Consider the following 27,847-nt stretch of genomic DNA (forward strand, 5'->3'; position numbering starts at 1 on the left):
TTTTTTAGAAATTTTTCTGTATATGTATTTGATTTTATTCTATCTTACCTTGTTCTATCTAGCTTAATTTATTCATCCTGGGCAATTTCAATCAGATATTTTCCCTTATTTTATTCATTTTTTATTTCAATTTTTATTCGATTTGAGTAATTTAATCTTTTCTGGGGTTTTTTGTTTGTTTGTTTGTTTGTTTTTACCATTTTTCATTTTATCTTATTTATTTATTTATTTTATTCATTTTAAATAAAAAAAAAAATACAATTTGTTATTTTGATGTATTATTATTTTTTTATTTGCTTTATTTTGTCAGTTGTCCTTTCAGTTTTTTTTTATTTCATTCTTGTAAGTCATTCTATTTCAATTTATCTTTTTTCTACACTTTATTCCATTACTTTTGTTTTATTTTTATTTTATTTTCAAACCCTCCGAGTAAATGTATTCTTTTTTCTCTCTTTCTTAATCTTAAGCCTTTATTTTATTAAGTATGTAATTAACTTTATTCCCACTAAGTCCGTACTGTTTCTTACTTGCATTATCTTGTCTGGATCTCGTCTGAAGCTCTGAAAGGGGTAAGCACTAATTTGTATTTGCAGGTTTACACCACTAGATGTCAGTGTAGTAGCTTAATGAATGCATTTTTAAATTTGAGTGCAGCCTCCAGAGGAAAAGAATAAAACATGTAGCCTACAGAATAAATTTATTTATTTATTTATTTATTTATTTATTTATTTATAACTAAGATAGGCTTCATTTTTACCATGAAAAAAGGGTGTTCGTTATTAAACTTGTTGTGTTTTAATCTGATATACAGTTCTATAGTTCAAATAGAAATTATTTATTCTGAAGCTTATAATGATAGATTGTTACCCTCTGCTCAACATTTAGATTTCTGCTGCATGAACAATGGTGACCTGGCTCTGTGATAAGACAGTCAGTCAGAAACTTCAGCTAAAAATCAAACAAACTAAGATCATGTAAATATAAAATAAAAAGTCAGATATCAACATTTGAACACATTCAAGCAGATAACACGTTTTCAAACGCTCCAGAAGTGAACTTGAATGCAACGCTGCGAGACTGCATCTCAGTCTATCCCATTTTATTGCGAGCATTTTAACGCACCATGACATGAGGGGGGTTGTGGTTGGGGTGGTGGGGGTCTTAAATTAACCCAGGTGACGTCACTGGTTTATATATTGGATATTTTGGGGTGAATTGTGACAACATTAAGCAAAATGAGATCATGATGATGGAATATTTCGCTCTACACAAATGGTTTCTGCCTGCAGCACTGGGAAAGAAGGAAGAGGAGGAGGAGGAGGAAGAGGGATGGAGGAGGGGTTCAGGGGGAGCCAGATGATGCTGCCAGTGAAAGGAGGAGCAGGAGGAAGAGGAGGAGGAGGGTCCTGTCCGCCGGCAGCAGCAGCAGCAGCAGCGCACCGAGCCCCTCTCCATCCCATGCGTCCGGAGCTGAAGAAAAGGATGGGCTCGGATCCAGACATGTGCTGATGAAAGGACCTCTGTGTGGCTCAGTTTACTTTCAAATCCCCTCTTCTGAGAAGGAAAGGACGAAGGTGGGACTGTTTTATCACTCTTTTTCCCGGCATGCTCCCCTGCTCATCGTCCGCACAGATGGAGGGATGCGAGGAGGAGAGAGACGCGCACATGCAAACAGAGGTAAACCTATTAAAAAAACCCAATAATGACCTTTAATCCGGGTACCTCTGCCTGTTAGACCCTCTCAGGGTGTCCACTCGGGTCTCTGTGTGTCTCTTTGAGGCAGATGAGACACTTTCAGGCTCGTTTCAGGCGGAATGCTTCACCGGCCGGTTTCTCCTGGAGGTTTTAGTAGACATCAAAGAAACGGACCCCTCCCTGCAGCTTCCGTTTCCTCGCCATTTAAGCCAAGACTCGAAGTAACGCGTTAATGCTGCGTTAGAGATTGGTTTTACTGGTTTTAGAGAGCACTTTTATGGTTTTTAAACAGGTTTTAATCCTTCACATGTGCTGCTGACGGGCTGGGCTCTTTGAATCAATGCATGTGTTAGAAAAAGCCTCGCCCCATGTTTAAACTGATCCAGCAGATCCAGATAAACCATCAGAAAACCTTCACCTGGTTCCTCTGGTGTCAGGGTGCAGGAGGATTCACTCTCCTGTCAGTGGATGCTGAGTGGACCCAGGCTTTAAACCATGACCCAAGCTTTCAGACCGAGGTTTGCTCAGCTGCACCCTTTGACCTGAGAGGCTAGCACCTGCACCCTGCATGGCTCAGCAGCAGAGCCTCCACCCTCACAGTCTGCTGAAGTGAGCTGGAAATCTGCAGGTAGCACGAGCCAATCAGAGCAAAGATCCTGGAAAGCAAACCTCCTGGATCTGGTGGAGGAAATGATACTTAGTCTGAGTTGTGCTGCAGCTGATTCAATCACAGGCTCTTTGGAGCTAGCTCTCATTTAGCATGAAGAGAAACAGGGTCCAGCCTAACTGTCAGAGTAAAAAAGGACAGAAGAGCAGAAGAAAGATTAACAGGAGAGAGATAGAGCACGAGCTAAAGGCTAAAAGGGCTAAACTGTTTGTGCTAATGTTCATTCTTACATAAAATGAAGAGTGAGGTTACGTTAGCTCTGATTGGTAGATGACTGGCATGTTAGCCTACAGATACGTCGGAGCACTGGGCTGCCGATAGAGCTATAGCCGGCTACTACAACATTTGCTTGTTGTCACATTTCAAACCGTAGCGCTACGTTACTGTACTGATACACACCTTACCTCAGCGCGTTGTATCCAGTAAAAAGTTGACTTGAACAAAGAAAATTTGTTTCACTAAAATCTCCATTTAATTCAAAAACGAACACACGCCTCGCTAAAAGTAATTTACAACAGTGTGCGGAGACTCCAGGCCAGAAGGTGGCGATGTAGTCAATTAAAATTGATCCTCTTCACAGCATCTTTAAGGGCCTGTGTCCACTGCTGGTGTTGGTTGTTCTAGCTACAGAGTTTTAGAGCTCTTCTCACCAGCAGGGGTAAAGAAATGGGCCTCAAACACCAAGGAGTTCTCATAGCTCCACCCCCTAACATGTCTACACAAGGCTGGCCAATCAGAGAGAAGGGGGGATTGTGGAGAAAGAAGCCTTAAAGAGACAGTGGCTAAAACAAAGCTGGAATGACAGTTTTCTAAAAGATACTAGCAACACTAGTGACATGATATCAGCATTCAGGTAAACCAAGGGTCTTCAACCTGTGGCTCTGGAGCTTCATGTGGCTCTTTGACTCCTTTGCAGGCGGCTCCTTGTAGCTTTAAAAAATACGATTAAATAAAGGAATATTTGTTTTGAAAATTTACTACACTTCAATTTATAAAGACTTTTTTTGCCAATTTTTAAAGTTTTTATAATTGTTTAGATTTTTGCATATTATATTTGGAATATAATTTTTAGATTTTTACACATTTCTTTCAAAATTTCGGTAATTTTTTTGAACATCATTTTTTGACTTTTTTTTTTTCAAATTTAGAAAAAAATCTTTTTTAAAGTTTCCAATTTTTTATTTATTTTTTTTCATTTGAAATTTTTGCAAAAAGTATGAAATTTTTGGAATTTTTCAATCTTATTGAAATTTCATACATTTAGCAAATTTATGAAATGTATGACATTACAATTTTTTATATTTGCAAAATTTAAAATAAAACAACTTAGACATTACATGTATGATTTTATAAACAAAAAAAACTTCTTGTTTAGATAATCATTTAATAGATTTTAGCAAAAACTTTAAACACTTTTTTATCTTTATTGTGAAGATTATATAAAATTTGTGGCTCCTGAATATGACTGTAATCCAGGTGAGCTGAGGAAAAATGGCTCCTATGAAAGTAAAGGTTGCAGACCCCTGAGCTAAACTCATCTCCATTTATCAGCTTTGAGAAACCATAAATGTCTGACTGCTCGACCTTATTTTACCCAAAACGGTTATTCCTGCAGCCACCTCTCTGCGACTTAACAGATTGATTTAAAGAAAGCATTAAAACATTGACGGAAATCATGTCTCCTTATGAGCAGCAGATGCAGAGTAAAAAGGTTAGCCTTTAAAATAGAAGGAGGAGGAGTTAGTTTTGCTTTAATAGAGGTCTCTGCAGACCATTATGTTGTACTAAGTTAATATCAGGAGCCCCTCCTTCTCTGTGAGTATAAAAAAGAAGGAGCTGGCAAAAAAAGAGGACACATAAGGGGGTTTGACGTCTTTATAAAACAGATAACAGGAAGTGACTGATCCAAACACCATTGATTGAAGAAATAAACAATGAAGCCTTCAACCTTCCTCCTGAGTGTGCAGGCCCTTGTTTTTAAGTGAAATGTAAAAAGCGTAGTCATTCCTCCGTCAGCGCGGCGCTGCGTGCCGGTGAACCTGCTGCCCGTGCTGTGCTCCTGAGGGAAATCTGATCTGACAGTGTGTGAGACTGCAGGTAGAGCTGGGAAAGTGGGCCACGAGAGAGACACAGAGAGACTGAGTCCTTTTTTTATCCACCGTTGGCTCAGTTTTACTGCAGTTACGCCCTTTTAGCTTTTACTCTTACCCCTCCTCCCGCTCTGCCCCTGAAACACCTTTTCTGTCTCCAGTTTCCTGCAGAAAGAAACAATCAGAGTAGTATCCAGTCAGTCAGAGGCATGTGTTTGGTATGATCCCTTAGACACTCTCTGATCAGGAGGGACACGTCTAATTGTTCTGGTTTTATTAGTCAGCCTGGTCCAATGTGTTTACCTGTGACTGATGACCACCTGAGCTCAGACCTGCTGACCACCAAAGCTCTCTGAGGGATAATAACAGTCTTTAAAGGAGGCAGAGACGCTCGCTGAGTCATTAAACAGCTCATGAGGCAGCGCTCTCTCCAGCTGAGTCCTGAAAGCTCATTTCCAGTCTTTAGCGCAGTCAGAGGGCTTGTGATGACTTTAAATGAAACTCTGTAATCTGTAACTGGGATTAACCCGAGCGTGGAGGGCAGAGGGAGGTCGTCAGAGGGATTTAGCCGAACACCTGAACAGAACCGAGAGTGTGTCTCTGTTAGTTTGGAGCTACAGTATTTACACTCAGCATAACGTTAGCCAACCTTTGTTATTTCAGTTATTTCAGTTATTACAGATAAGCTAATGAAGCTAACCGCCAGAAGCTAATGTTATCTTAACCACAGCCCTTTGGACAACAGCTAACAATGATGTACGATCATCGAAGAACAAAAACTAGAGACACTAGAGACTAGAAACAAAACAGGCCAATGAACTCCCAACAAACAAAGAGACTTGATGAACAACACAGCTAGGCGCTAACGCTAGGCTAACTTTAGCTAATGTTACGGAAAATCCCAAAGCGTCTGTCAGACGGCAGTGGAGGTTTAAGTGTTAGAGATAACTTTATATTTCTTTACAGCAAAGTCACAATCTGCTGCCTCAGATACTCTGTCAGTTTGCCTTAAAACAGATGGGGACATCCTTCTTGGTGCAATTTCAGCAATTTTAGGTTTTGGTTTTTACTTCTTTGGGTGTGTCTTTTTGAACGATGACGAGCTGGAATGAAACAAGGATAGTGAGGATATTTTAAAAAATGTGTGGAGGAGAAATTACAGATGTTTGCCTGAAAATGTAAGGAGTAGAAGTGAAGTAGAAGTAGAAATGTCGGCTTAAAAAATAATTATTCAAGTGAAGTATATATGCCCAAAATTTTTACTTAAGTAAGGTAACAAAGTATTTTTACTTAGTTATTGGACAACTCTGGTGATCTACTGCACATCTTTATCCAAAGAAGACACTTTTCTCAGGATACCTTGTGTCAGAGTTACATGAACACAGTTTGACCATTTTTAGATTTAAAATCTCAGAAAAACTTCATAAAATCAAACAAAAACTGAAGAAAACTGAAGAAAAAAGCATTGTATTTCAATGGACGTCCAGGCAAAGAATGTTTGAGTGTATGGGAATGGCTGTATGCGCTGTGATTGGCTCGTCACACTTGAGAGCAGGACTTAGTCAGAGGTCAATTATTAGGCTGTAAACGTATTCTGGTTGTGGTTTGAGATCTGTAACTCTTCTGCACAGCTGGTGGGGGTTAAAGTGTACAAACAATTAGGAAACAAAGTGATAAAGGACCAAAAGGAGTCCAGGGAGACTGTCTAGGAGAGGAATACTGTCTGCTGCTTGGATTTTATTTTGTTTTTAAAACATCTAATATTGATATAAACACAGTTTTTATTAAAGAAAAAAAAAAGGAAGAGTATTTGGTGTTACAGTTGTCTGGTCAGATGGTACCCTCCAATCTGAAATAACGAGTATCCCCTGAGGCTGGCTCTTGAGGTATCAGAAAACAAGTAAACTAGGCTAAAAAAATCTGAATAACTGTCTTAAAGGTTGAATTATTTTTTTCTAACCCAGCAGTTAGGAAGATAATGACATAATGAGTTCATCCAATCAGAGGCTGTGGAGGCTCAAAGCCCGCCCCATTTCCAATATGGCTCCCATCAACGATTGGCTTCAAAACTCTGTTTCTGAAACAGTCGGGTGACGTAAATGAGACTATTTCAGTTTATTCTACGATCTGCAGAGATCACTGCATTCAGAGGAAAAACAGCTGAACACTGTGAACCAGAGGGTTAAACTTTTAGTTCCAGGAACTTAATGAATCATATGTGGCACATTGCTGTCTCTGAGTGTTGAGATGGTAAAAATCAGGCCTCCAGACCAGTGGAGGGCAGTCAGAGAGAGACAAACCATTTCTAGGAGCATTTAGCTTGTAGGCCCCACCCCCAAAGTTCCTGGACTTCTGAAAAGTACTCCCTCCAGATCAAATACCCAGAACTAGAGGTGTGGTTAAAGATATCAGTCTCATCTTCATTCTGAGGGTCATTTGTTTGCTTTCATCAGCTGCTCTGAATCAAACCGTGGAGACTTCCTGTAAAGTGGAACAGATCATTACGGTCTCTGTCGGCGAACGCTCCACTGACCCTCAGAAATGAGGAGACAGAGGCAGACAGAGCAGAATCTGCTTTTACGGACTGCAGCAGATCCTGAGGTCACTCATTAAGACGAGCCGTCGACATGGCTCTGATAATCGATAATGAGGTGATGTCACTTCCTGTTGCAGCTCAGGGGAAAAAAGAGGGGAAAATGATCTGTTTTCAGATTTAAAGTTCATGATCAGAGGAAGTCAGAAGACGAGGAAAGAGACGATCGGTTTGAGATGGAGTGTGGATCTAAAACGTGCAGCTGTGTGTGTGAGTGTGTGTGTGTGTAACAGTATCCTCCTGCTATCAGTGACCTGTATACTCAGTGTGTTGTGGAACTGGATCTGACGCATTGACCCGTCTGCTCCTGCAGTGCAACAGACTGACGGAGGAAAGAGACGAGGCCGAAAGACAACTCAAGCACATCAAGAGAGGTGAGTCCTGCAGCCTCCTCACACACACTCACACACACTCACTCACACACACTGTAAGCATCCAGAAACATGGTGTGCCACTTTCCTCCAACTCGATACGTCCCTATACCAAGAGGCTGAAGTGAATTAGCATCGTCACAAAAACCTGGACAGCTGACACCTCCTCCTCACACCTGTCCTCCTCACCTGTGGGTGTGTCTGAGGGAGGAGGAGGTGTGTTTGTGTGAGTTTCCATGACCACTGTGAGGTCAGAGAGCCCACAGAAGGAGCTCTCCGTGTTTCAGTGACTTTAGATCTCCAGACGCCGAGACGTGAGGAGGACTCAGCTGCTCCTGGTTTCAGCCATGACCATCCACAGAGGTAAGAGAACAACCAGAGACTCCCTGTCGTCTCGCTACAAACAGGAAGCAGAGGGTTTAAAGTCGTGCTTTCGTTGGAGTCCTGATGGACGCTTGTCAAGCAAGGATCTTCAGTCAGCAGAAACTCTGACACTTCTCCTCCGTCCGTCACTTCTTTCATTCACTCGCTCATTTATTCATCCACCGACTCCCCCGAGGAGCCGCTCCTGTCATGTTATTCCCATGAATTATTAAAAGCTGCTGACATGAATAATTCAGCAGCAGAACGGGGGACGGATGTGTGTGTGTGTGTGAGGTCCTTTAAAAAGCCTCTCGACCTGCTGCTTCGGATCTGACGGACACGTTGAACCACAGACCTCCTGAACTCTTCAGGTTGAGTCTCAGAGTCTGGACTGAGCCGGTCCAGAGCGGGTTAAGTGACAATAAAGCTGTGAGTCAAGGACGGGATCACTGAAAGAGCTGCATCCTATAAAGAAACGTGAGATTCACAAGCCTTGTACATGCTGCAGAACTCTGGTGCCCCCTGTGGTTTCATCTCCAATTACAGCGCCACTGGGATAACACGACACCTGGTTTTCACAACAGTTTTCAGCAAATGTTTCATGACCATCTGAAGAGATAACCCTGGTGTCACGACAGTATCAGCCTGCCTTCGCTTTCTACAGCTCCATCTTTGTTGTCTGTCCTTTGTCTCTGCCTTACTGCCCCCTCCTGGTCTGGAGGAGTAGTGCGGAGCCTGAGTTGCTTTGAAAGAGGAAGAGAGGAAATGTGCTGAGACAGTCCACTCTCTGCCAGACTCTCTAGGAGGCTCCACTTATCCACCATCAGAAGGAAGTGATGTCAGGATATGAAGTAAAACTTTCAAAATAAGAGTTGCCTTTAAAATTAATTTGTATAAACACTTCCAATTTTTGTTTACCTTGGTCAGCCTCATAAATAGCGAACGTATAAACCATCTTCTAATGAACGGATCTTGATGAAATGTTCAGGAAATGTTCAAAATGGGATAAGGAAGAAGTGATGAAATTTTGGAGGTGATCCAGATCACCATCTGGATCCAGGACTTATTTAAAGGATTCTTTATCATTGTGTGATAGGGCTGTTTTCACCATATGTGTATATAACTCCACCGTAAATGGTCGGATTGCTTTGCAAAACAATACAAGACAAGGTCACCATAATTTCTGACAGATGTAAAAGTACGACCCAGATCCTGGAAATATTCTGGATACTAAGATTTGGAATATGAAATATGAACTGGGTCGTCATCATTTTCAACACAGTCAGGAAACAAATTATGGTACAAACCTGCAACTAACACCAAATTGTAGCAGACAGTCTGCTGAAAGGGAGTATAACATTAAAGTAGGACTTAAGTGTTGGTGACAATCACAATTTTCTTGGCGGAGGTCTACGCTCTCTGAGTTCTTTTCTAGTTTTTTATTTCTACATTTGTTTCACGCTCCAGCTAGCTTAGCTTAGCTTAGGATTTTCTACTTAAAGTTTTACTGAAGAACTGAACACACAAAGAAATGTTCGTTACTCTCTCAGATTCCCATTAAAATACATTCAACATGTTCTACATCTCCTAATATACCAAAAGCAATATGGAAAAAAAATAGCGCTAGCTTGATGCTAATATTTTGCAACATAAATTGCTTTTTTAATAGGGCTGGGATAATATGCTATTCTCCTGATTCAATTCTATTATGATTTTTGGGGTTCCAATTACGATTCTTCGATATTTACGATCTCTTTTTTCTAACACCAGACCATGTGAAAAAGTAAAATGATGATATTGATGTCTACAGACTGTATCTGGAGCCATATTTTCCCATAAAATGCACATCACGTGAGTCAGAGAGGAACATTTTGCCCTCTGCTAGAGAAAAGAGGTAACTTTTTTCCAACCCAGTTTATGAACAAAGACTGAAATGAAGAATTTGAATTAAAGAAAAGATGTTTTGACAAAGAATCCCAATTTAGATATTGCCAAACAACCTCAACCCCTAATTTATATGCTAGTGGTTAGCATATATTGATATAACTTTAGTTTTAAACCAGAATTTCAAATTTTGTCACAGAAACATATCACAGTTTGTCTCAATACTCAAGACTCTAAATGTCAAAATACTAAAACACATGTTTCCCAACTGGAAAATAAAACAAAAGTTACATGTAGTCTATGGCTCAAATTATTGCTATTTCTACTTCAAGACACTAGATGGCCTACTTTAGTCAATAGCGTATAACAAAAGAGTAAAATTGACGTCAGGTGACATGCGATCTTTTACATATCTTAAATTGTGTCCAGCGATATCCAGATTTGTTGACCAATTTCAAATTGATTTAATTGTAAACTCTGTGTTAGCTCAATAAAATGCTGTTTTTTTGTTTGTTGTTTACTACATATCCTTACGTCACTCCCCTCTGACAGTGGAGCCTCCAAAAGAGTGGGCTGAGGGTGGAGGTCTGCAGCTGGACCCCTCTCCAAATGTGCAGCCTTGAGTTGCACATGTTGGCGTGTCTAAGCCGAGGTTTCTCTAAACGCTCTCCATCCCAAACCCTGAAATGCGCAGCCTGTCATCCGCAGCGCCCTGAGTCTCTCCAGCAGGAGCTTAAAGAAGAACTCGACGGGTGGATTATAGCGAGCATTGTTCACGGCTTAAACGGCCCAACTGTCTTTAACTCTCTGCGCTCTTAAATCCTTTTTCCAGGAGACGTTTTCAGTTCAGGAATCCTCCGACTTCAGACTGAGTCTGTAGCATCAGGAGGAAATGAGGTTCAGAGTGGAAACTGTGTCTCTTTCTCATGTTTGGGTGTTTAAACCCTCTGCAGCAGGATTTCACCATCATCTACTCATGGATGTGCTTAGTGTTGGTTAATCCTCCAAATCATCTGTTATGAGCATCATCAGTGAAAGAGGCTTTCCCAGCTTCATGCAGCTGCTGGGAACAAAAGCAGCGTGTGTTTGGAGGCTGGCTCACATCATCACACACTCACAGGGTTTTAACTGACCCAGAACTGTGAGCTCCAGGAAAGTGTCCAAGGATGGGATGCTTTATTTTAGATGCCACAAACTTTTCCTCTCAGTCGTCAAACACAAACGACAAGATGAGAAAGGTGAAGGTGGTTTCTAACTTCATTTAACGACTTCCTGTGAACCACAGGAATGAGAAACAACAGCAGCAGGCCCCGCTGTGAGCGCAGCAGCTGCTGGTTTCTGTAGAGACCTTCAGAATAAATAGATAGAAAGAAAGAGAGGTAGATATAAATAGCAGAGGATGACCCACTGCCTCTTCATCCTGCGTCTCGTCTGACCCACAGAGCTGCAGCTGATCTGAGGCTCAGCCGAGCAGAGAGCGACGAGAGAGGGAGCGGGGTTTAAAGTGGAATCAAACCACCACAGCTCTTCCTCGGGCATTAAACATTGACTGTGAGATTAAAAATAGACACTCCTCCTCTTCCTCCTCATCCTCTCTTTCCTCACAGAAACCATATCCCCGCTGACTCCGATCTGACTGTAAAACCATCAGGGGTCAGATGTCACTTAGATGTCCAGTGAAATAGTTCCTGTAGATTTCATTCCTCTCCCTCTTCAGTTTTTCTGAATCTTGTGTTTAAGAGCTTCATTCATAAAAGGATGCTTAGAATTCTAACTAAAAATGTGAGGATGCACCTGCATTACCAGTCATGATATGAACAATCACGCAATCTGCTAATGCACGTATGGTCCATGAGTCCCCAACAATGTGAGTCTAACAAGAGGGGAACTCCTTTTCTTTAGTTCTTTCCACAAATGTTCAGTTGGATTGAAGTCAGGTGATTGACTAGGCCATTCTAACAGATTGATTTTCTTTTTCTGAAACCATTTGAGAGTCAACTTTGCCGTGTGCTTTGGATCGTTGTCCTGCTGGAAGGTCCAGCCACGTCTCATCTTCATCATCCTGGTGGATGGCAGCAGATTCAGATCAAGAATTTCCCCATACATGGCTCCATTCATTGCTCTGTCAGTTATATAAAGTTTGCCAACACCATGAGATGAGAAACAACCCCATGCCATGATGCTTCCACCTCCAAACTTCACTGTTGGTGGAGTGTTTTTTGGGGTGATGTGCAGTGCCATTTCTCCTCCAAACATGGTCTGTAGTATGACAGCCCAAAAGTTCAGTTTTGGTCTCATCTGACCAGACAACATTCTCCCAGTATTCTACAGGCTTGTCAAGATGCTGTTTAGTAAACTTTAAACCAGCTTTAACATGCTTTTTCTTGAGGAATGGAGTCTTGCGGGCTGAGCGTCCACAAAGGCCATGGTGGTGGAGTGCATTGCCTATTGTTTTCTCTGTAACAATTGTACCTGCTGCCTCCAAGTCTTTCTGGAGCACTTTCAGAGTGGTCCTTGGCTCGTTGAGTACTCTTCTGACTATCTTTCTGACTCCCTGGTCAGAAATCTTCAAGGAGCTCCTGTGCGTGGCCTGTTGATGGTAAGGTGGTGCTTCTTCCACTTGTGAAAGACTGGAATATTCAGGTGCTTTGATATAAGTCTGTAACCAGTTCCATTCTGATGCTGAGTAACAATCATGTTGTGAATGTCTTCAGAGAGCTCTTTGCCTTTACCCATCATGAGGTGTGTGGTATTTAACTGCTTGGTGAAAAAACACCTTTTTTATAGGAGCATCAATTTGCTCTAGCCCAGCTGATGTTGGTTTGCACTAATTGGAAGTTGAAGTAATAATTACTGACAGATTTCAGGTGGTATGGTGCATTTCCTTGCCAAAGTATACAGCATTTCCATGGTGTGTTCAATACTTTTTTCCTGTGTTATCGTACTTAATTCCACATAATCATTATTTATGGACCTGAACGTTGTGATTTCTTTTCATGTGTGGATTATTTGAGTTAATACCAATGTCTGGTAGAAAATTTGTTTGAGTTGCAGCTTTGGAAATAAATGTAATGAGAAAAAAACTGCCGCGTTCAATACTTAATTTTCCCACTGTAGGTGAAGCAGCCATTCAGCATCATGAGAAACATGAGGTCACACTGCTGGGTGACATGATTAAAGTCTGCTGTAGAGTCAAACTATGATAACCTGAAGGATAAAGTGTTATAAAGGTCAGAGGACATGTTGGAGAGTCTTTACAGGTGTTCCTGGAGCGGGGCCTGCCCTCAGCAGTGTGTGTCAGCAGCATAATCACATTTAGGAGCTGTTCCTGGAGCAGGAAGCGTCTGTTAATGGACCAGAGATGTGAACAGGAGCTCCCTGCTGACTGTAATATAATCCAGAGCAGTCCAGGTCTGAGTGTGTCGCCTCAGTGAAGCTGAACGATCCATGAAGACACAGACTGAACGTGTTTTTGGAGCAGAGCGCTCAGTGAGGATGATTCACTCTGAAGTCTTTCTGTGTGAAGTCTGACATTTAAGCAAAGAGGAAACAGAGAGAGGTCCAGATTCTTCTGGACAGGTTGGGACAGCTTCATCCTCGCGTCCTGTCTGTCCTCTCACTTTAGATTTTCCCAAACCCTCCATATCTGGGTCATTTTAAAATAGCCCAGGACGAGCCGAGCTCTGGTGACACGCTCCACAGCTGCAGGCGTCTCACTCCCTACAGCTCATGAGCCAGTGTTTGTGGTTTGAGCCTGAAAATCACGGATCATCTCAGACAGAAGAGCACGCGCTAAAAGCTTCCTGCTCTTAAGAGAAACCAGATCTGATCGGAGGAAACCAACCCCCCACACCCAACAGGGGGCGGTGAAACCTGGAGCATCAACTTCAGATTCATGTTTTCATCATTTTTCTGTCTGATCCATCTCGTTTGGTGATGGAAATCAAATCAGTGAGGAAAAGTGAGGAAAATGCAAAGGGCGCAAAAACTGCAGTTTCTCCAGTGTCCACTGGAGGCTGTAGCCAAAAGCTGGGGATTCCTCATTAAGCTCCATGTTAAAATGCTGTCACCAATCTAACCATGTAAACAGATGACAAATAACAATGTCTACTTTATAACCCTTAACCCCTTCTGTGTGTGTGTGTGTGTGTGTGTGTGTGTGTGTGTGTGTGTGTGTGTGTGTGTGTGTGTGTGTGTGTGTGTGTGTGTGTGTGTGTGTGTGTGTATATCCCCCTCAGTGTCTCAGATGGTGATTGAGGAGGTGAGCGTTCTGCAGACTCAGCTGGAGATCGAGAAGTCTTGCCGAGAAAATGCAGAGGCCCTGGCCACAAAGGTCAACACACACACACACACACACACACACACACACACACACACACACACTCTCACACACACACACACACACACACACTCACACTCAGAGATTTAATGATCAATAAGATTAGCATTTTCAGGGTCCAGCTGGCATTAGCGGGAGAGCAACCAGCTGAGTCAGGATGACTGTGCACCGACTCTGTTTGACTCAGCAAAAACTCTGAGTTCAACTTTGATCAAGTTTAAAATCTAAACCACAAGAAAACAAAACTTTATGGGTTAAATTCTTTGTCGAATAAAGTAGAATTTAAGTTGTAAAAACTGAAATGGAAGGCATCCTCACTGACCCTGTGCCCTTTGACCTCCAGCTGAACTGTGAGAACAGGAAGTTGAAGTACCTGAGCATGTCGTCTCGCCCGTGTTTGGACGAACTCCTGCCGAGTATCTCTGACTGCATCGCTCTGGAAGCTGACTCTGACGCTGAGACAACGGACGGAACGGACAACTTCACACAGTATCATCAGCAGGTTAAAGGTACAGTACGCAAATTTATACCAACACAGTACCATCAGCAGGTTAAAGGTACAGTACGCAAATTTATACAAACACAGTAACATCATCAGGTTAAAGGTACAGTACACAGCTTTTAACTAACACAGTACCATCAGCAGGTTAAAGGTACAGTACGCAAATTTATACTCACACAGTACCATCAGCGGGTTAAAGGTACAGTACACAAATTTATACCAACACAGTAACATCAGCAGGTTAAAGGTACAGTACGCAAATTTATACCAACACAGTACCATCAGCAGGTTAAAGGTACAGTACACAAATTTATACCAACACAGTAACATCAGCAGGTTAAAGGTACAGTACACAACTTTTAGCTAACACAGTACCATCAGCAGGTTAAAGGTACAGTACACAACTTTTAACTAACACAGTACCATCAGCAGGTTAAAGGTACAGTACGCAAATTTATACTCACACAGTACCATCAGCCGGTTAAAGGTACAGTACACAAATTTATACCAACACAGTAGAATCAGCAATTTAAAGGTACAGTACACAACTTTTAACTAACACAGTACCATCAGCAGGTTAAAGGTACAGTACACAACTTTTAGCTAACACAGTACCGTCAGCAGGTTAAAGGTTAAGTACACAAATTTATGATCACACAGTACTATCAGCTGGTTAAAGGTACAGTACACAACTTTATACTAACACAGTAATGTCAGCAGGTTAAAGGTACAGTACGCAACTATATACTAACTCAGTACCATCAGCAGGTTAAAGGTACAGTACACAATTTTATTCTAACAAAGTACCAACAGCAATTTAAAGGTGCAGTACACAACTTTGTACTCACACTGATTTGTCAGCAGAACAAACTAATAGAATGCAACCTTAACTAACACAGTACCATGAGCAGATTAAAGGTACAGTACGCAACTTTGTATTCATACAATACCAAAAGCCTGTTAAAGGTACAGTTTGCTACTTTATACTTAGACAGTATCATAACCTGGTTAAAGGTACAGTACACAACTTTGTACCCACAAAGATATTTAACACCACCATCTGCAGTTTAAAGGCACAGTTCACAACTTAATATCCAACAGCACAGTGGGCAGGTTAAAGGTACAGAACGTACCTAATACAAACATTTTACCATCAACAGGTTAAAGGTACAGTACACAAATTTATACTCACAGAGAACCATTAACAAGCTACAGTACAGTTCACAGCTGTTTAGCCTGATGTTTTCTTGTGGTCTTCTTTCAGAGCTGAGAGAGACGGTGAACAGCTTATTGGAGGAGAAGAAGAATTTTGTGTGTCAGATTCATGAGCAGCAGAGACGAATAGAAGAGCTGACATCCCAGGTGAGGAGGGGGAAGTGTGCATGGACACACACCTGCAGGACCACTATCACAAACAGTGCAGTTAAAGCTTGTGCAGCCTCCATTTTCTGCCTGAGATATTGGTGCTTGATGGATGATGTTGTATTTTCTGTTTCCAGTCGGAGAAGGATCAGGCTGAGATGAAGGAGCTTCGAGAAACTGTTGAGCAGCAGAATAAAACCATCAAGAGATTCAACAGAGGTGAGTCAGACAGAGACAAAACACTGAGAGGATAAAACTTTCTGTTTCTGTTCGAGCGTAGAGTCGTCTGTTTCTGACTGGTCAGGCTTATTCAGAACGATGCAAAGTACCGATGTGAGTTAGTGTGCAGATTTTAAACATCAGGGTAATGTCAGCGCTCGTGTTTACTCATGCATAACGTTAAATGATATTTGTTACAACACTCACTGATCTCTCAGGCTGTGTGAAGAGGCCACTCTGCAGGAAATGCATCCAGGCTTGTTTTTCCTGACTAATGCATTCCCTACTTGTGTGTGTGTGTGTTTGCAGTGTCAATGATGGCGGCTCAGGAGTACGATGGGATGAAGGATCAGCTGGACTTGGAGCAGAGCCTCCGAGTGAAAGCTGAGACATATGCACATGAGGTATGACTGTGAAAAGTATGGGAACACGGCCTTTATAATCTGGTTTCAGAGCTTTAAATGTGATGGAGCCTAACAAACTCTTTGCATGTGCTGCAGTGACTGATACACACTGACCTGCATCCTGTGTTGGGCTGAATTGATGTGTGCTTAATGACACTGATTAATGAAATGTCCTGAATCTGCTGTTTACTGACCTGAAAGGGAAAAGCCTGCAGGATCAAAGCATGCACAGGCCGGGTTGATGTGTGTGTCTGTGCCTCCTCTCCTGCTGTTATCAGGTTTTTACTTCCTCCTCCGTCTCCTCCTGCAGATGCTGGTGAAGCAGAAGGAGGCCAACAGGCAGAGCATGCTGCTGCTGCAGAGTGCTGAGCCCAGCGTTCAGCTGCTGAAAGCTCTGGAGGACGTCGCTGCCGTCACTAAGACCCTGGAGGAGGAGCGTCTGCAGCATCAGCAGAAGGTAATCCTCGAAAACTCCCGCTTGATGTCGAGACGCTGCTCCTCATCCAGGCTGAGCTGACGGAGGTCTGAGTGACGCAGAGGGCGGAGTCAAAGTGAGGCGTCAGGTGCTCTCTGTAGCCAACAGGAAGTGAGAGGTCTGTAGGGTAGGGCAGAGGAGGTAGAGGAGTCAAAGGGAAGGATAGAAGGGAAAGTACAGGGTAGGTTGCAGGGGTAAGGTAGGGTAGTGTAGGTTAAGTCAAAACAGTAAGATAACCATGAGGTAGGGTAGTTTAGAGTAGGATGGTGGAAGGTAGAGAAGAGAAAGGTAGGGTAAGCATGGGTAGTTTATGGTATGGAAGGAGGGTAGTGTAGAGAATGGATGAGTAGGGTCTTTATCTATCAAAGGTAGAGCAGGATGGGGTAGAGTTGTAAAGGGAACAGGTAGGTCAGGGTAGTGAAGTAAGAGAAATGAAGGTTAGAGAACGGTAGAGAAGTGAATGTACAGGTAGAGTATGAGATAATAGAGGCAAGAAAGTGGTCAAATGTGAAAGGTAGGAAAGGGGAGAGGTGAGTAGAGTAGGGTATGTCCACTAAGGGTAGAGCATCATGGGTTAAGGTTGTGAAAAAATAAGGTAGAGAAAGTAAGGGTTAGCATTACATAGAGTAGGATTAAGAAATTTAGGATAGGGAAGCCTGAAAGGAAAAGGTGGTGTAGACCAGACTAGAGTAAGGTAGAGTAAGGTAGGGTATGCTTGGCAAGAGCATTTGAGGAAAGGTCAAGGTAGAGTAGTGCTGGTTAGAGTAGGGGAAGGGTAGCGCAGGGAGGGTCATAGAGTAGTGTATGTTAGGGGGGAAGGAGGAAAGGTAGAGTAGCCAAGTGTAGGTATAGAGTAGGGAACTACACACATTTTATGGCGTTTCCACCGACTAATCCCAAGACAGATCCCCAAATAACCGAGATGGACCGTCCCATCTTTTGGGACCCTTCCGTTGGGGTGCCAGACTAAACCGATCTGATCCCAGAAGGTGGAACTACACTGCAGTCTGTTGATTGGTCGAAGGAACAGTCACTTCCTGTGTGACAGCGGCTTCTGTATTTCTCCTGGTGGCACACAGACTTCTCTAAAACAAAGCTTGATTGTTCTTTGTATCAAAGAGCTACATGCCAATCACAAAGAAGAGGAATTGCTGGATGTCTCCCATTATGCGCTTTGTTTACTGTGTCACCTTTCTATTCTTCATTGGATTCAGGGTACACTATGTTGCACTGCCATGGCGTCATACTTTGATGTAACTAACGTGGCATTTGGCTTACACACCAGGGCCCATTGCAGCATGCTCGACTGAAAATAATGGTCCAGTTAACTAATTACACCATGAAAGAGGCGCAGGTGCAGTTTACGTCACAATTAAGGGGAACCTCCTGGAAAACCACAGCAAACACTGCATGTCTACCACTCATCAACAGCAATAAACCTGGTGAGCCATAGCAGTATGACTGAGAGAAGATCAAGAAAAGTTTTTTTAGCCGGAGAAATGGAGATTTTATTACAAGAATACACAAACAGCTGTTATCAGTGAGTCAATCAGGTAAACAAAGAGAAAGAGAAAGTTTGGCGATCTTGAACAGTGTAAATTTGTGTGGTGTTTCTGTGCGCACAGTAGAAAACCTCAATAATAAAATCAATGATATGAAAGCTGCTTTGAGGAACAAGCACTGCAGGAATGCCCCGGTACCTTGATGAATAACTCTTAAAGCAGTTTATGAACTCCAACATTTCACCACACACATCTTCGAAGGACCCAGACGTATAAAAGCAAAGAGCGAATCAAACTTGTAAAACTGAGGGCAGCGAGCCTCAGCCGTTTGAAACCACGATTGTCTCCCTTATCTCATCTGTTCACTGAAAAAAATGTGTCTCCTAAATCTAAAGTTGCTGTATGGCTACACACCACCTTTCCAAAGGATTGTCCACTGTTTTTGTATACTTTGTCTCAAACGGTAACGGATCGTGTGACGTCTGTCTTTAAACAACCGAACAGGCGCTGTCATCCTGCCGTTAGCGCCTGTAATGGTGGGGTATACCTCCATTAAATTTAATGCTCGTTTGGCCCGTTAACCTGGCTCATGCACACCGCTCACCTTTTTTTTTCGCTGCGAGTAAAACGGTCCATTTTCCCAGGTAATGGCTTGTCATGTATATAGGCCCAGGGCCTAACTGCTCGATGGAAATTGACCTTATATATGTTGATAAAATTATAGATATGTGTATAAACATGCCACCAAACATCTCCAATCTTACCATGATTTAGACACAAATTTAATGTGTGTGTGTGTGTAGGTGCAGAGCCTCGAGGCCCAGCTGGAGCAGAGCTGTGTGAAGAAGCAGCTGGAAGCTCTGCAGAGGCATCAGGAGCTGCTGGAGGAGGAGAAGAAGGAGGTGGAGGGAAGACTGGAGCAGGCAGAGAGGAAGAACGTGGAGCTGCAGAACAGAGGTGGGCGGGGTGCACACACACCCACCCACACACACACAGACACACACACTCACTCAGGAGCAGCACAGCCCAACTCACTGCATAGCAACAGAAAGCCTTGCTCCTGATTGGCTGAGCCTCCTCCTGAAAATGGGTTAAAGTGACGGTGCTGCAGGAGGGGAGCAGCTCCTGATGGAGGATGGAGCAGCATGTGGTCTGAGTGCAGGCTGAGTGTAATTGATATTGATTATAAAGAAGTTAAACTGATCTGTTCCAGCTTCAGGAAAAGATGCATCAGAGAAAAAAAAGACCACACAGCAGAGACCGGACCCTGTTTGAGTCCTCTGATCCAGCTCAATACAAAACCTGCAGAGACTGATCTTTTCTCTGTGATGCAATGAAAAATATCTAAAAACAGATGCAACAAAGAACAAAGTACATATAACATGGGGTCAGTTCCCTTAAGGGTCACACATATGGAGGACCAAAACTGACAAAATTAAAAATAAATAAAAGTGAAAATAAAAACAAATATATATATATATATATATATATATATATATATATATATATATATATATATATATATATATATATATATATATATATATATATGTATATATATATATATATATATATATATGTATATATATATATATATATATATATATATATATATAAATACATATGTGTATATATATAAATACATATATATATATATATACATATACATATATATATATATATATATATATATATATATATATATATATATATATATATTTATACATATATATATATATATAAATATATATATATATATATATATATATATATATATATATATATATATATATATATATATATATATACATATATATATATATATATATATATATATATATATATATATATATATATTTCTATAAGTAATTGAATAAATAAAAGGAAAAAAAAATACAGAAATAAGTGTGTAAATAGAATTAAATATTGATAAATAAAACACTCTGCTCTTATTTTTATTTTTTATATTTATTTCTATATTTTTTATTATTTTTTTTACCTATTTATATATTTATTTATTTATTTTCACTTGTGGATCAACCAATAGGCAAACAGTTCAACCCAAGACACACTTAGGACCGCCCCCTCTTTTGAGATACATTTTTTCCTATATTTTATGCTGGCAGTGTCTGCCTGAAAATATATATAAAAATATAAAAATAAATATGAAAGCAGAGCGTTTTTATTTCCTTATTTTTTATATTTAATTCTTTTTTCACATTTATTTTTGAATTTATTTGTTTTATTTTTATTTTTAACTATTTATTCACTCATAAAAATATTTATATTTATGGTTGTGTTTATTTTCACTTTTTTTTTTTTTTTTTTTTCTTTTTGGCAGTTTTGGTCCTCCATAACATAAAGTCATGCTTTAATCCAGCCCTTTACTCTGACCAGGACACCTGTGTTACTGAGATAGTGTGTTGACTAAGAGTGCTCACTCTGGAGTTAATCTGGACGTTTGTTTTTAATCCTCCAATCAGAAGTGAGAGCGTGACGAGTCGTGCGATGAAAAGACGTGAAGTAACTCTTCTTCCTGTTTCTCTCTGCAGTCGCTGAGCTCCAGGAGTCTGCCACCATGACCAACAGCTCAGGACCTCCTCCCCCTGAACCCGGGGTCGCCCCACCTCCTGCCCCTCTTCCACAGCCACCGCCTCCCCCTCCTCCTCCCCCACCACCCCCTCCTCCTCCTCCCCCATCGAGATGCAACCCCCTCAGGTGAGGATGGGGACTGCAGAAATGAAACTGTCCCACTTTAATCGTCCCTCTCTGGCATGTTGCAGTAAACTCTCACCTCTTTGTCCTCCCGTCCTCAGCTCCCTGATCGCCATCATGAGGAAGTCTTCCAAAGGTTCCAAAGCCTCGGTAAAGGCCGAGCAACCCGCAGGTGAGTCTGACATCTGTAATGTAAGCTCTCCACTAAGTAAACACAGCTCACAGGTAATCTTCTCTCTCAGCGGCTGGCGAGGGCGTGGACGACGTGAAGGTGAAGGCGGTGAATGAAATGATGGAGAGGATCAAACATGGCGTCGTCCTGAGGCCGGTCAAGAGTCAGGACAGCAAGGTGAGGACGAGACAGAGAGACAGAAACAAACGTTCTAACGGTCAGTTTGCTTCTGGTGAAGCTGAGAGATTAAGCGCTCCCCCTGCTGGCCAGCTGTGGGAAATGAAGCCAGTCAGCTGATTTAGATGTGATTAGCTCCAGTTTGATGAAGAGTCGATGCAGACCACGACAAAGGTCCGAGAGGATCCCATCACACCTTTCTGCTCCTCTCCTGCTCTGTAGAAACTGTCGTCTTTGTTCCAGTCTGTCTCACTCTGACTCATTTCCCTCCTCTCTCCTCTTTCCTATCTCCTATCTCCTCCCTCCTTGCTCCTCCCTGCTCCCTCCATGTCTCTCCTTTATGCCTCCACAGAGAGCAGCAGTAAAAGTGAGTATATTGACGTTTGCATCAATCACCTCTGACTTGAAGTCGCTGTCCCCTCCCCTCTGACCCCTCTGACCCCTCTGAGCCCTTTGACCCTGCTGGCCCAGTTTTTTTTCACACATCAGTTTCTAATGTTTAAGGTTTTGGTCAAACTTGAAGGCAAAAAGAAAGTTTTCACATTGTGAAATTTTATGCAGAAACTCAGGGTGAGCTGACATCAGTGCTCAAGGACACAAAGGTCAGAAAACCTGACCGCAATCAATCAAATTAATTGGAGCCAGTGATTCTCCTTGATCATAGAATTCTGAAAAAAAGGTCAGATTTTAAAGAATCAAGCACAACTCTCAGAAAGGGTTTTAGAAAAATTAAGTCCCCCAAAATGTAAAAACTTTAAAACAGAAGGAGAAAAGGAAAAAATGATTTGTGAAATTTGATTTTTTTTTTTTAAAGGCAAAATTTTTAGGTAAAAAAAACCCTCTGAGGGAAAAAAGTCATTAAATCAATTGGAAAAAAATCCTAGGAAATGATTTAGATATATAAAAAAATATTTTGTGGAAAAAAAAAATTCAGATATAAAGGAAAAATTTTAAGCAAACAGACATTTTTTTAAAGAAAAACTACTCATTCAACTTCTAAGAAAAAATGAAGATTTTGCAAGTTAAAAATTCTGAGAAATAATCAAAAGTTTAAAACAAAAAAAGAGTAAAATAAATTAAAAAGCAATAAATAAATGCAAAAAAATACAAAAAAAATTAAAGGAAAGTAAACAAAGTTTAAAAAAGAAAGATAGAAAATATAAAAATATATCTGAGAAAACTTAATAAAAGTAAAATAAATAAATAAAAGTCTTTACTTGTGGAAAATGGAAAAAAAAAAATAATCAGTGTAATTTTTCAAGAAATAAATTGAAGATCATAGAAAAAAATACTTGTTAATCAATCAGAAAATTAATAAGAAATTTTTAAAAAAAGTCAAAATTCCCTGAAAAAAACTTGGAAAAAAAAGGAATCAGTTCTGAGAAAAAGGGTTAAAAAGATACTGAGAACAGTAAAATGGTAAAAAAGTATTTTTTTTAATCTCAGAAATCCGATAACTCTGCCTTTAAACATTTATCTTAAGGATGTCTGAATTTCTTAGTCTTATTTTTCTACTTTTCTTACATCTTAAATATCTTGTCCATGGCTCTGATCTTTAAAAAAAAAATGGTCCAGATTATGGTCTGTGTAACCGGCTCTGTTCGAGGTCAGATGTCCTCAGACGATAAATGAAGATTCTTTCCCTAAAACATTGAACTTTCAGTTTTTATGTCTGTTTTGATCTTGTGTTATGAGAAACACATGAAGGTCACTGATCTGTGTTTCCTCCTCCAGCCACCTCCTGTCTGTGAGGAGAAGCAGCAGCAGCAGCAGCAGCAGCAGCAGCAGCAGCAGCAGCAGCAGCAGGAGAGCGCCATGGAGGAGCTGAAAGGCATCCTGGTAAATGATTTCTTCCTAAACAAACAAAACATCGGCAGAAGCTGCTGTAAATGTCCCGCAGTAACAGCTGTGTTCACCTCCAGGAGACAGTGAAGCGTAGCCCCAGCCGCGGCTCCCAGGAGTCCGGGCCGTCGCCTCCCGGGAAGAAGGACAGCGAGCTGGAAGTCATCCTGAGACGCCGACGCAACAAGGCGGGAGAAGCCAGCTCTGGAGGTAAACACACGCCTGCTCTGGTGTGAAGGTTTAAACACAGGGTGTGAGTGGAGCCTGGAACGTGTGTGTCCAGCAGAGGGCGCCCTGCAGCACAGACACAGGCTGTGAGGAGGTCAGATCAGTGCAGGCATGGATTCATCTACTGCTCGGTGATCGATTGACCTTGTCTGGGTGCAGAGTCCCTGATGGGGCAGAGGTGTTTGTCTCTGAGCGTGGGACTGACTGTGATGTGTCTCTGCAGACGAGCGGGAGGGCCAGATGAGCCACGTCTCCTCCTCAGACAGCCTGAACGGGAGGCGCACCAGCACCGACTCAGGAAAGGATCCCGAGGCTCCCAAGGCGAACCCAGAGAGACGAGGGTCTGGACCAGGGCCCATCGTGGCCCGCAGGAAGAGCTCCGATACGGGCAAACAGCCCCGTGTGGGCTCCTGGCAGGAGAGGAGGTCCTGCAGCTCGCTGTCAGAGAAAGACCCAGCAGAGTCTCAAGTCAGCAACGGCTGCATCAACAGGTGCTGAGACACGACCCTGATCCTGTCTTTGTCTGACCCCACTCCCCTGCTAACCTGTCTCTCTGTGTCCCGCTCTGCAGCGTGGGGGACGCCGATCAAAACCTGACGGAGACGAGCGTCCAGGCTAACGGAGTCGAGCACGCTGAGCCCAAAGAGGACGGGCACGCCGCCGTCTGCAGCAGCCCCGTCAACGGCAGCACAGACGCTGAGTGCTAAGATGGACTCTGAGGGTCCACGGCTTCTTTCTGTCACCAGATCCAGGCTTTTGATTGGCCGATGTGAGCGTGATGTCATGGTGTCACGCTCACATCAGAAGCTCACAAACATAAATTCCTTAAACAAATATAATCTTCTCCTGCGTACACTAATCTAGAACAACACAGGAGCTTAACAGCCGTGATCAGATCTGAAAAGATTTCAGCAAACAGAGCTTAAAGTTCTGTATCTGGAGTTAATTGTACTGGAAAAAATGAAATCTTATCAAGTGTTTTGTCTTATTTCAAGTAGAAAATGTCTTTTTAGACTTAATCTGAGCCACATTCACCTGACCAATCCCGAAAAATGTCTTGTTTGAAGTTATTTAAAGACAAAAATGAGGTCTGCATTGCTTGTGATAATTTAGTAAAAATTTTCTAGTTCCACGCAAATTTTTCTTGCTCCATTGGCAGATTTTTTTTACTTTTTCCAAGCAATTCAGAACTCGTTTTGTCTTTTTATTTAACTTAAAACACAACATTTTTCTGGACTGCTCAGGTAAATGTGGCTCGTATCAAGTGTAATAAGACAATTTTTATTTAAAAGAAGACAAAAACACTTGGTAAGATTTCTTTTTCTTGCAGTGTAGTTCTTCATTTGGGTTGAACTTAATTAATTCTGTCCAGTTTTTTATGGTTTTTAGACTCCAGACGCTTTTGAGCTTAAAGTTAATTCCCTCAATCTGATGCCAAACGTGAAGCAACAACCCTCTTTAACGTCACCGACTCTGAGGACAGCTCTGCAAAAAATCAAACCTCATTAAGTGTTTAAGTGTTTATTTGTGATCTGAGCCACATTCACCTGACAAGTGCAGAAAAAAAAATAATGTAAGATTAAAAGACAAAATGACGCCTGAGCGGTTTTAAAGAGTAGAATCATCATCCTATGGGGGAAAAATGTGCTTGCTGAATTTCATCCATTTAACCGTTGTTATTCTAAGTAAGGCCCCGTTTACATGACGCCGAAAACGGTCAATTCCGAAAACATTTTGTTGCGTTTTGGCCTTCCGTTTAAATGAGACCACGTTGCGTTTTCAGTGAAAACGCAAACTTTTGAAAACGCTCCCTGAATCCGCTCCTCCATCCAGCCTCATGTAAACACAGAGCGGAGCGTTTCAGGGTGAAACGCTGACGTCACCGCATGCACACTTGCAGTTTCAGGTGAAGGCTCCGCGCGCAGCCACATTTCCAGTTGAGCAATTCCGGTCCAGTAGGGGGCGGTAATGCGTGTCATGGTTGGATTCCCGACCGTCTCACACAACAAAAGGGCAGAAAAAGAAAGAACAGAAGAGGAGACTTCTCCTCCTGGAGTCGTATGAACGCGGATCGTTTTCACGCCGTCCTCATGTAAATGCGGGTGGCTTTTGGAAACGCAGAGGAAGAATCTTTGCGGGAGTCTCCGTGTAAACGGGGCCTAAGACACTGGATAAGTTAAGTCCTTGTCCTGGTCTGATCTTTTGTCAGATTTTTACTATGGCCTCATTTTTGTCTTTTAATATCGTAAATGAGGACATCTTTCTGCACTTGTCAAATGAATGAGGCTCATTTTGATTCTTGTAAGATGTTTTTTTACTTTGGTAAACAAACATTTGTTTGGGTGTGAGTTTTTGCAGTGAGACTACACCTGCCTCTGATAGAAATGTCAGTAAAAGAAGCTCAAACTTCCATGAGGAAATCAGTGAAACAAACTGAATCCAGGGTGTCAGGGGGGTCTGTGACGGCTGATGCTCTGAGTCGTGAATCTGCTGCAGAAACGAAGCCGTGCCGACCTCAGCGAGCGGACTGAACGAGGGAAGCTGCACCTTTGCACAGAACCTCAGTTTTTCTTCAAACACTTGTACAATGACTGCAGAGCTTAAGGTTGATGTTTTTTTTTCTTTCTGTTCGATGCACAAAGGAGCTGTTGAATGTCACTTTGTGTCATCAGAAGGAATGCACCGTACTGTTTCTGATCCAGATCTCCGACTCCCTCAGCTTCCTCTCAAAGTAACCCTGTTTCCTCGCCAGGTTCAGAGTCGATGACTCCGTGCTCACAATGAAACCCTGGATGTCCTGACTCATTCACAGACCCTGTCCGGTCTTCCTGGGTCTAACGAGCGGAGTCAAACATCCAGGGTTAAACTAAAGGCCCAGAAAGCTTCTGCAGCTGAGGCTCCGCGCAGGTTTCAGCGTGTCGACTATCAGTACGTTTAGTGTGTGAGGTGGAAATCTGACGTGTGTGAAGAAACCAAACTATGTTTGCACAGTAACAGCAAAGACAGTAGCACTGTTTGATCACATCCAACAGAAACGTCTCAGGGCCCGACGGGACGAGATCTGCACCAAACATGAGAGAAAGAAGCCATTTTTTTAATCATGTGGTTTGAAGAGGAAATACCACTGCAGCTTTAGGGAGCAGGTGCTTGAGTGCGTTGTCTACCTCTCCACAGACGCTGAACCTCCAAACCTACACGTCCTGACGGCGTAACGTGGTGTGAAATCTGCTGAGACTCTGTCCTCGTCCCTCCATCAGAGAAGTCTTCCTCCAGCGAGTGCAGATTCCTTCACGCACTCCGAGCGGCCCTCACTGTCACTCCTCACCGTGCATTCCTTGACTTTTATTTTGTAGGGCGAACCGTCTATATACAGCCTTCTTTACATGTGATGCAACAAAAGGAACAGTTTTAACGTATGCAATGACATGAGGCACATTTGTATGAAGCTTTCACACCTTCTCATTCTTTCTAACACAGAATCACATTTAAAGTGCATTGTGTTCTTTTACTGAAATGCAAAGGACCAGGTGTTGTTTGACTGTTATCTGCACATAAACATCATCAGAGTCGTAACTGACGCCACAGGCCTGACCATCCTGCATACCCAGGCCGTGCAGAGGCCTTCAGATGACCTGCAGCGCTGTTAACAGGTCCTGTTTGAATAAATGTTCACCAACTGGAGACAGACTTTACTCTAACGAAAGAGTTTGTGTGACTTTAGGTATTGTGTGTGTGTTTGGGGTATAAATGGAGTGTTCAAAGTTTTTTAAACATGGAGTCTCATTTTAGCATCACTTGAATAAATTACAACTCAAACTTGGATCAAGTGTTTGTTCTGTTTAAATCATGATTGAAACATCTCACATTCTGCACTTTTAATTCTATTTGAATCATTAACAAATGGCTGTACACTGTAACAACATTAAACGTTAAAAAATAAATGAATAGAGCATAATTAATATTAAAAACAACAATCATAATAACAAAAATTGTATAAAAATGCATTTATTTTTGATATTATTTATATATTTAATTAATAATAAAATGATAAATGAAAAATGATTTTAAAAAATATTATATTATAATTATTACTTTATTATTTTCATCATCATCATCATCATCATTGTTTTTGTTATTATTATTATTATTATTATTATTATTATTATTATTATTATTATTATTATTATTATTATTATTATTATTATCATTGTCATCAAAATTAAATAAAAATGATCTAACTTACAGAA

At 41.6% G+C, this 27,847-nt stretch overlaps 1 protein-coding gene across 1 annotated transcript; it reads left to right on the plus strand.

Moving 5' to 3' along the window:
* The first annotated feature begins 1,217 nt into the window (after positions 1-1,217).
* Positions 1,218-27,412, plus strand: shtn3 (shootin 3). The gene is made up of 17 exons (XM_074674290.1): positions 1,218-1,677; positions 7,359-7,419; positions 13,902-13,996; positions 14,346-14,511; positions 15,769-15,866; positions 16,004-16,085; positions 16,395-16,489; positions 16,800-16,946; positions 19,270-19,423; positions 21,019-21,184; positions 21,283-21,353; positions 21,424-21,530; positions 21,883-21,897; positions 23,265-23,369; positions 23,453-23,582; positions 23,824-24,091; positions 24,172-27,412. The coding sequence occupies exons 1-17, from the start codon at positions 1,606-1,608 to the stop codon at positions 24,305-24,307; spliced, it is 1,968 nt and encodes a 655-aa protein (XP_074530391.1). The 5' UTR covers positions 1,218-1,605; the 3' UTR covers positions 24,308-27,412.
* The last annotated feature ends 435 nt before the right edge of the window (positions 27,413-27,847 follow it).

The sequence above is a fragment of the Halichoeres trimaculatus genome, unplaced genomic scaffold (assembly GCF_033239565.1).
Source record: "Halichoeres trimaculatus isolate MK-OKI-2021-1 unplaced genomic scaffold, fHalTri1.1 fHalTri1_scaffold_7, whole genome shotgun sequence".
Taxonomy (NCBI): domain Eukaryota; kingdom Metazoa; phylum Chordata; class Actinopteri; order Labriformes; family Labridae; genus Halichoeres; species Halichoeres trimaculatus.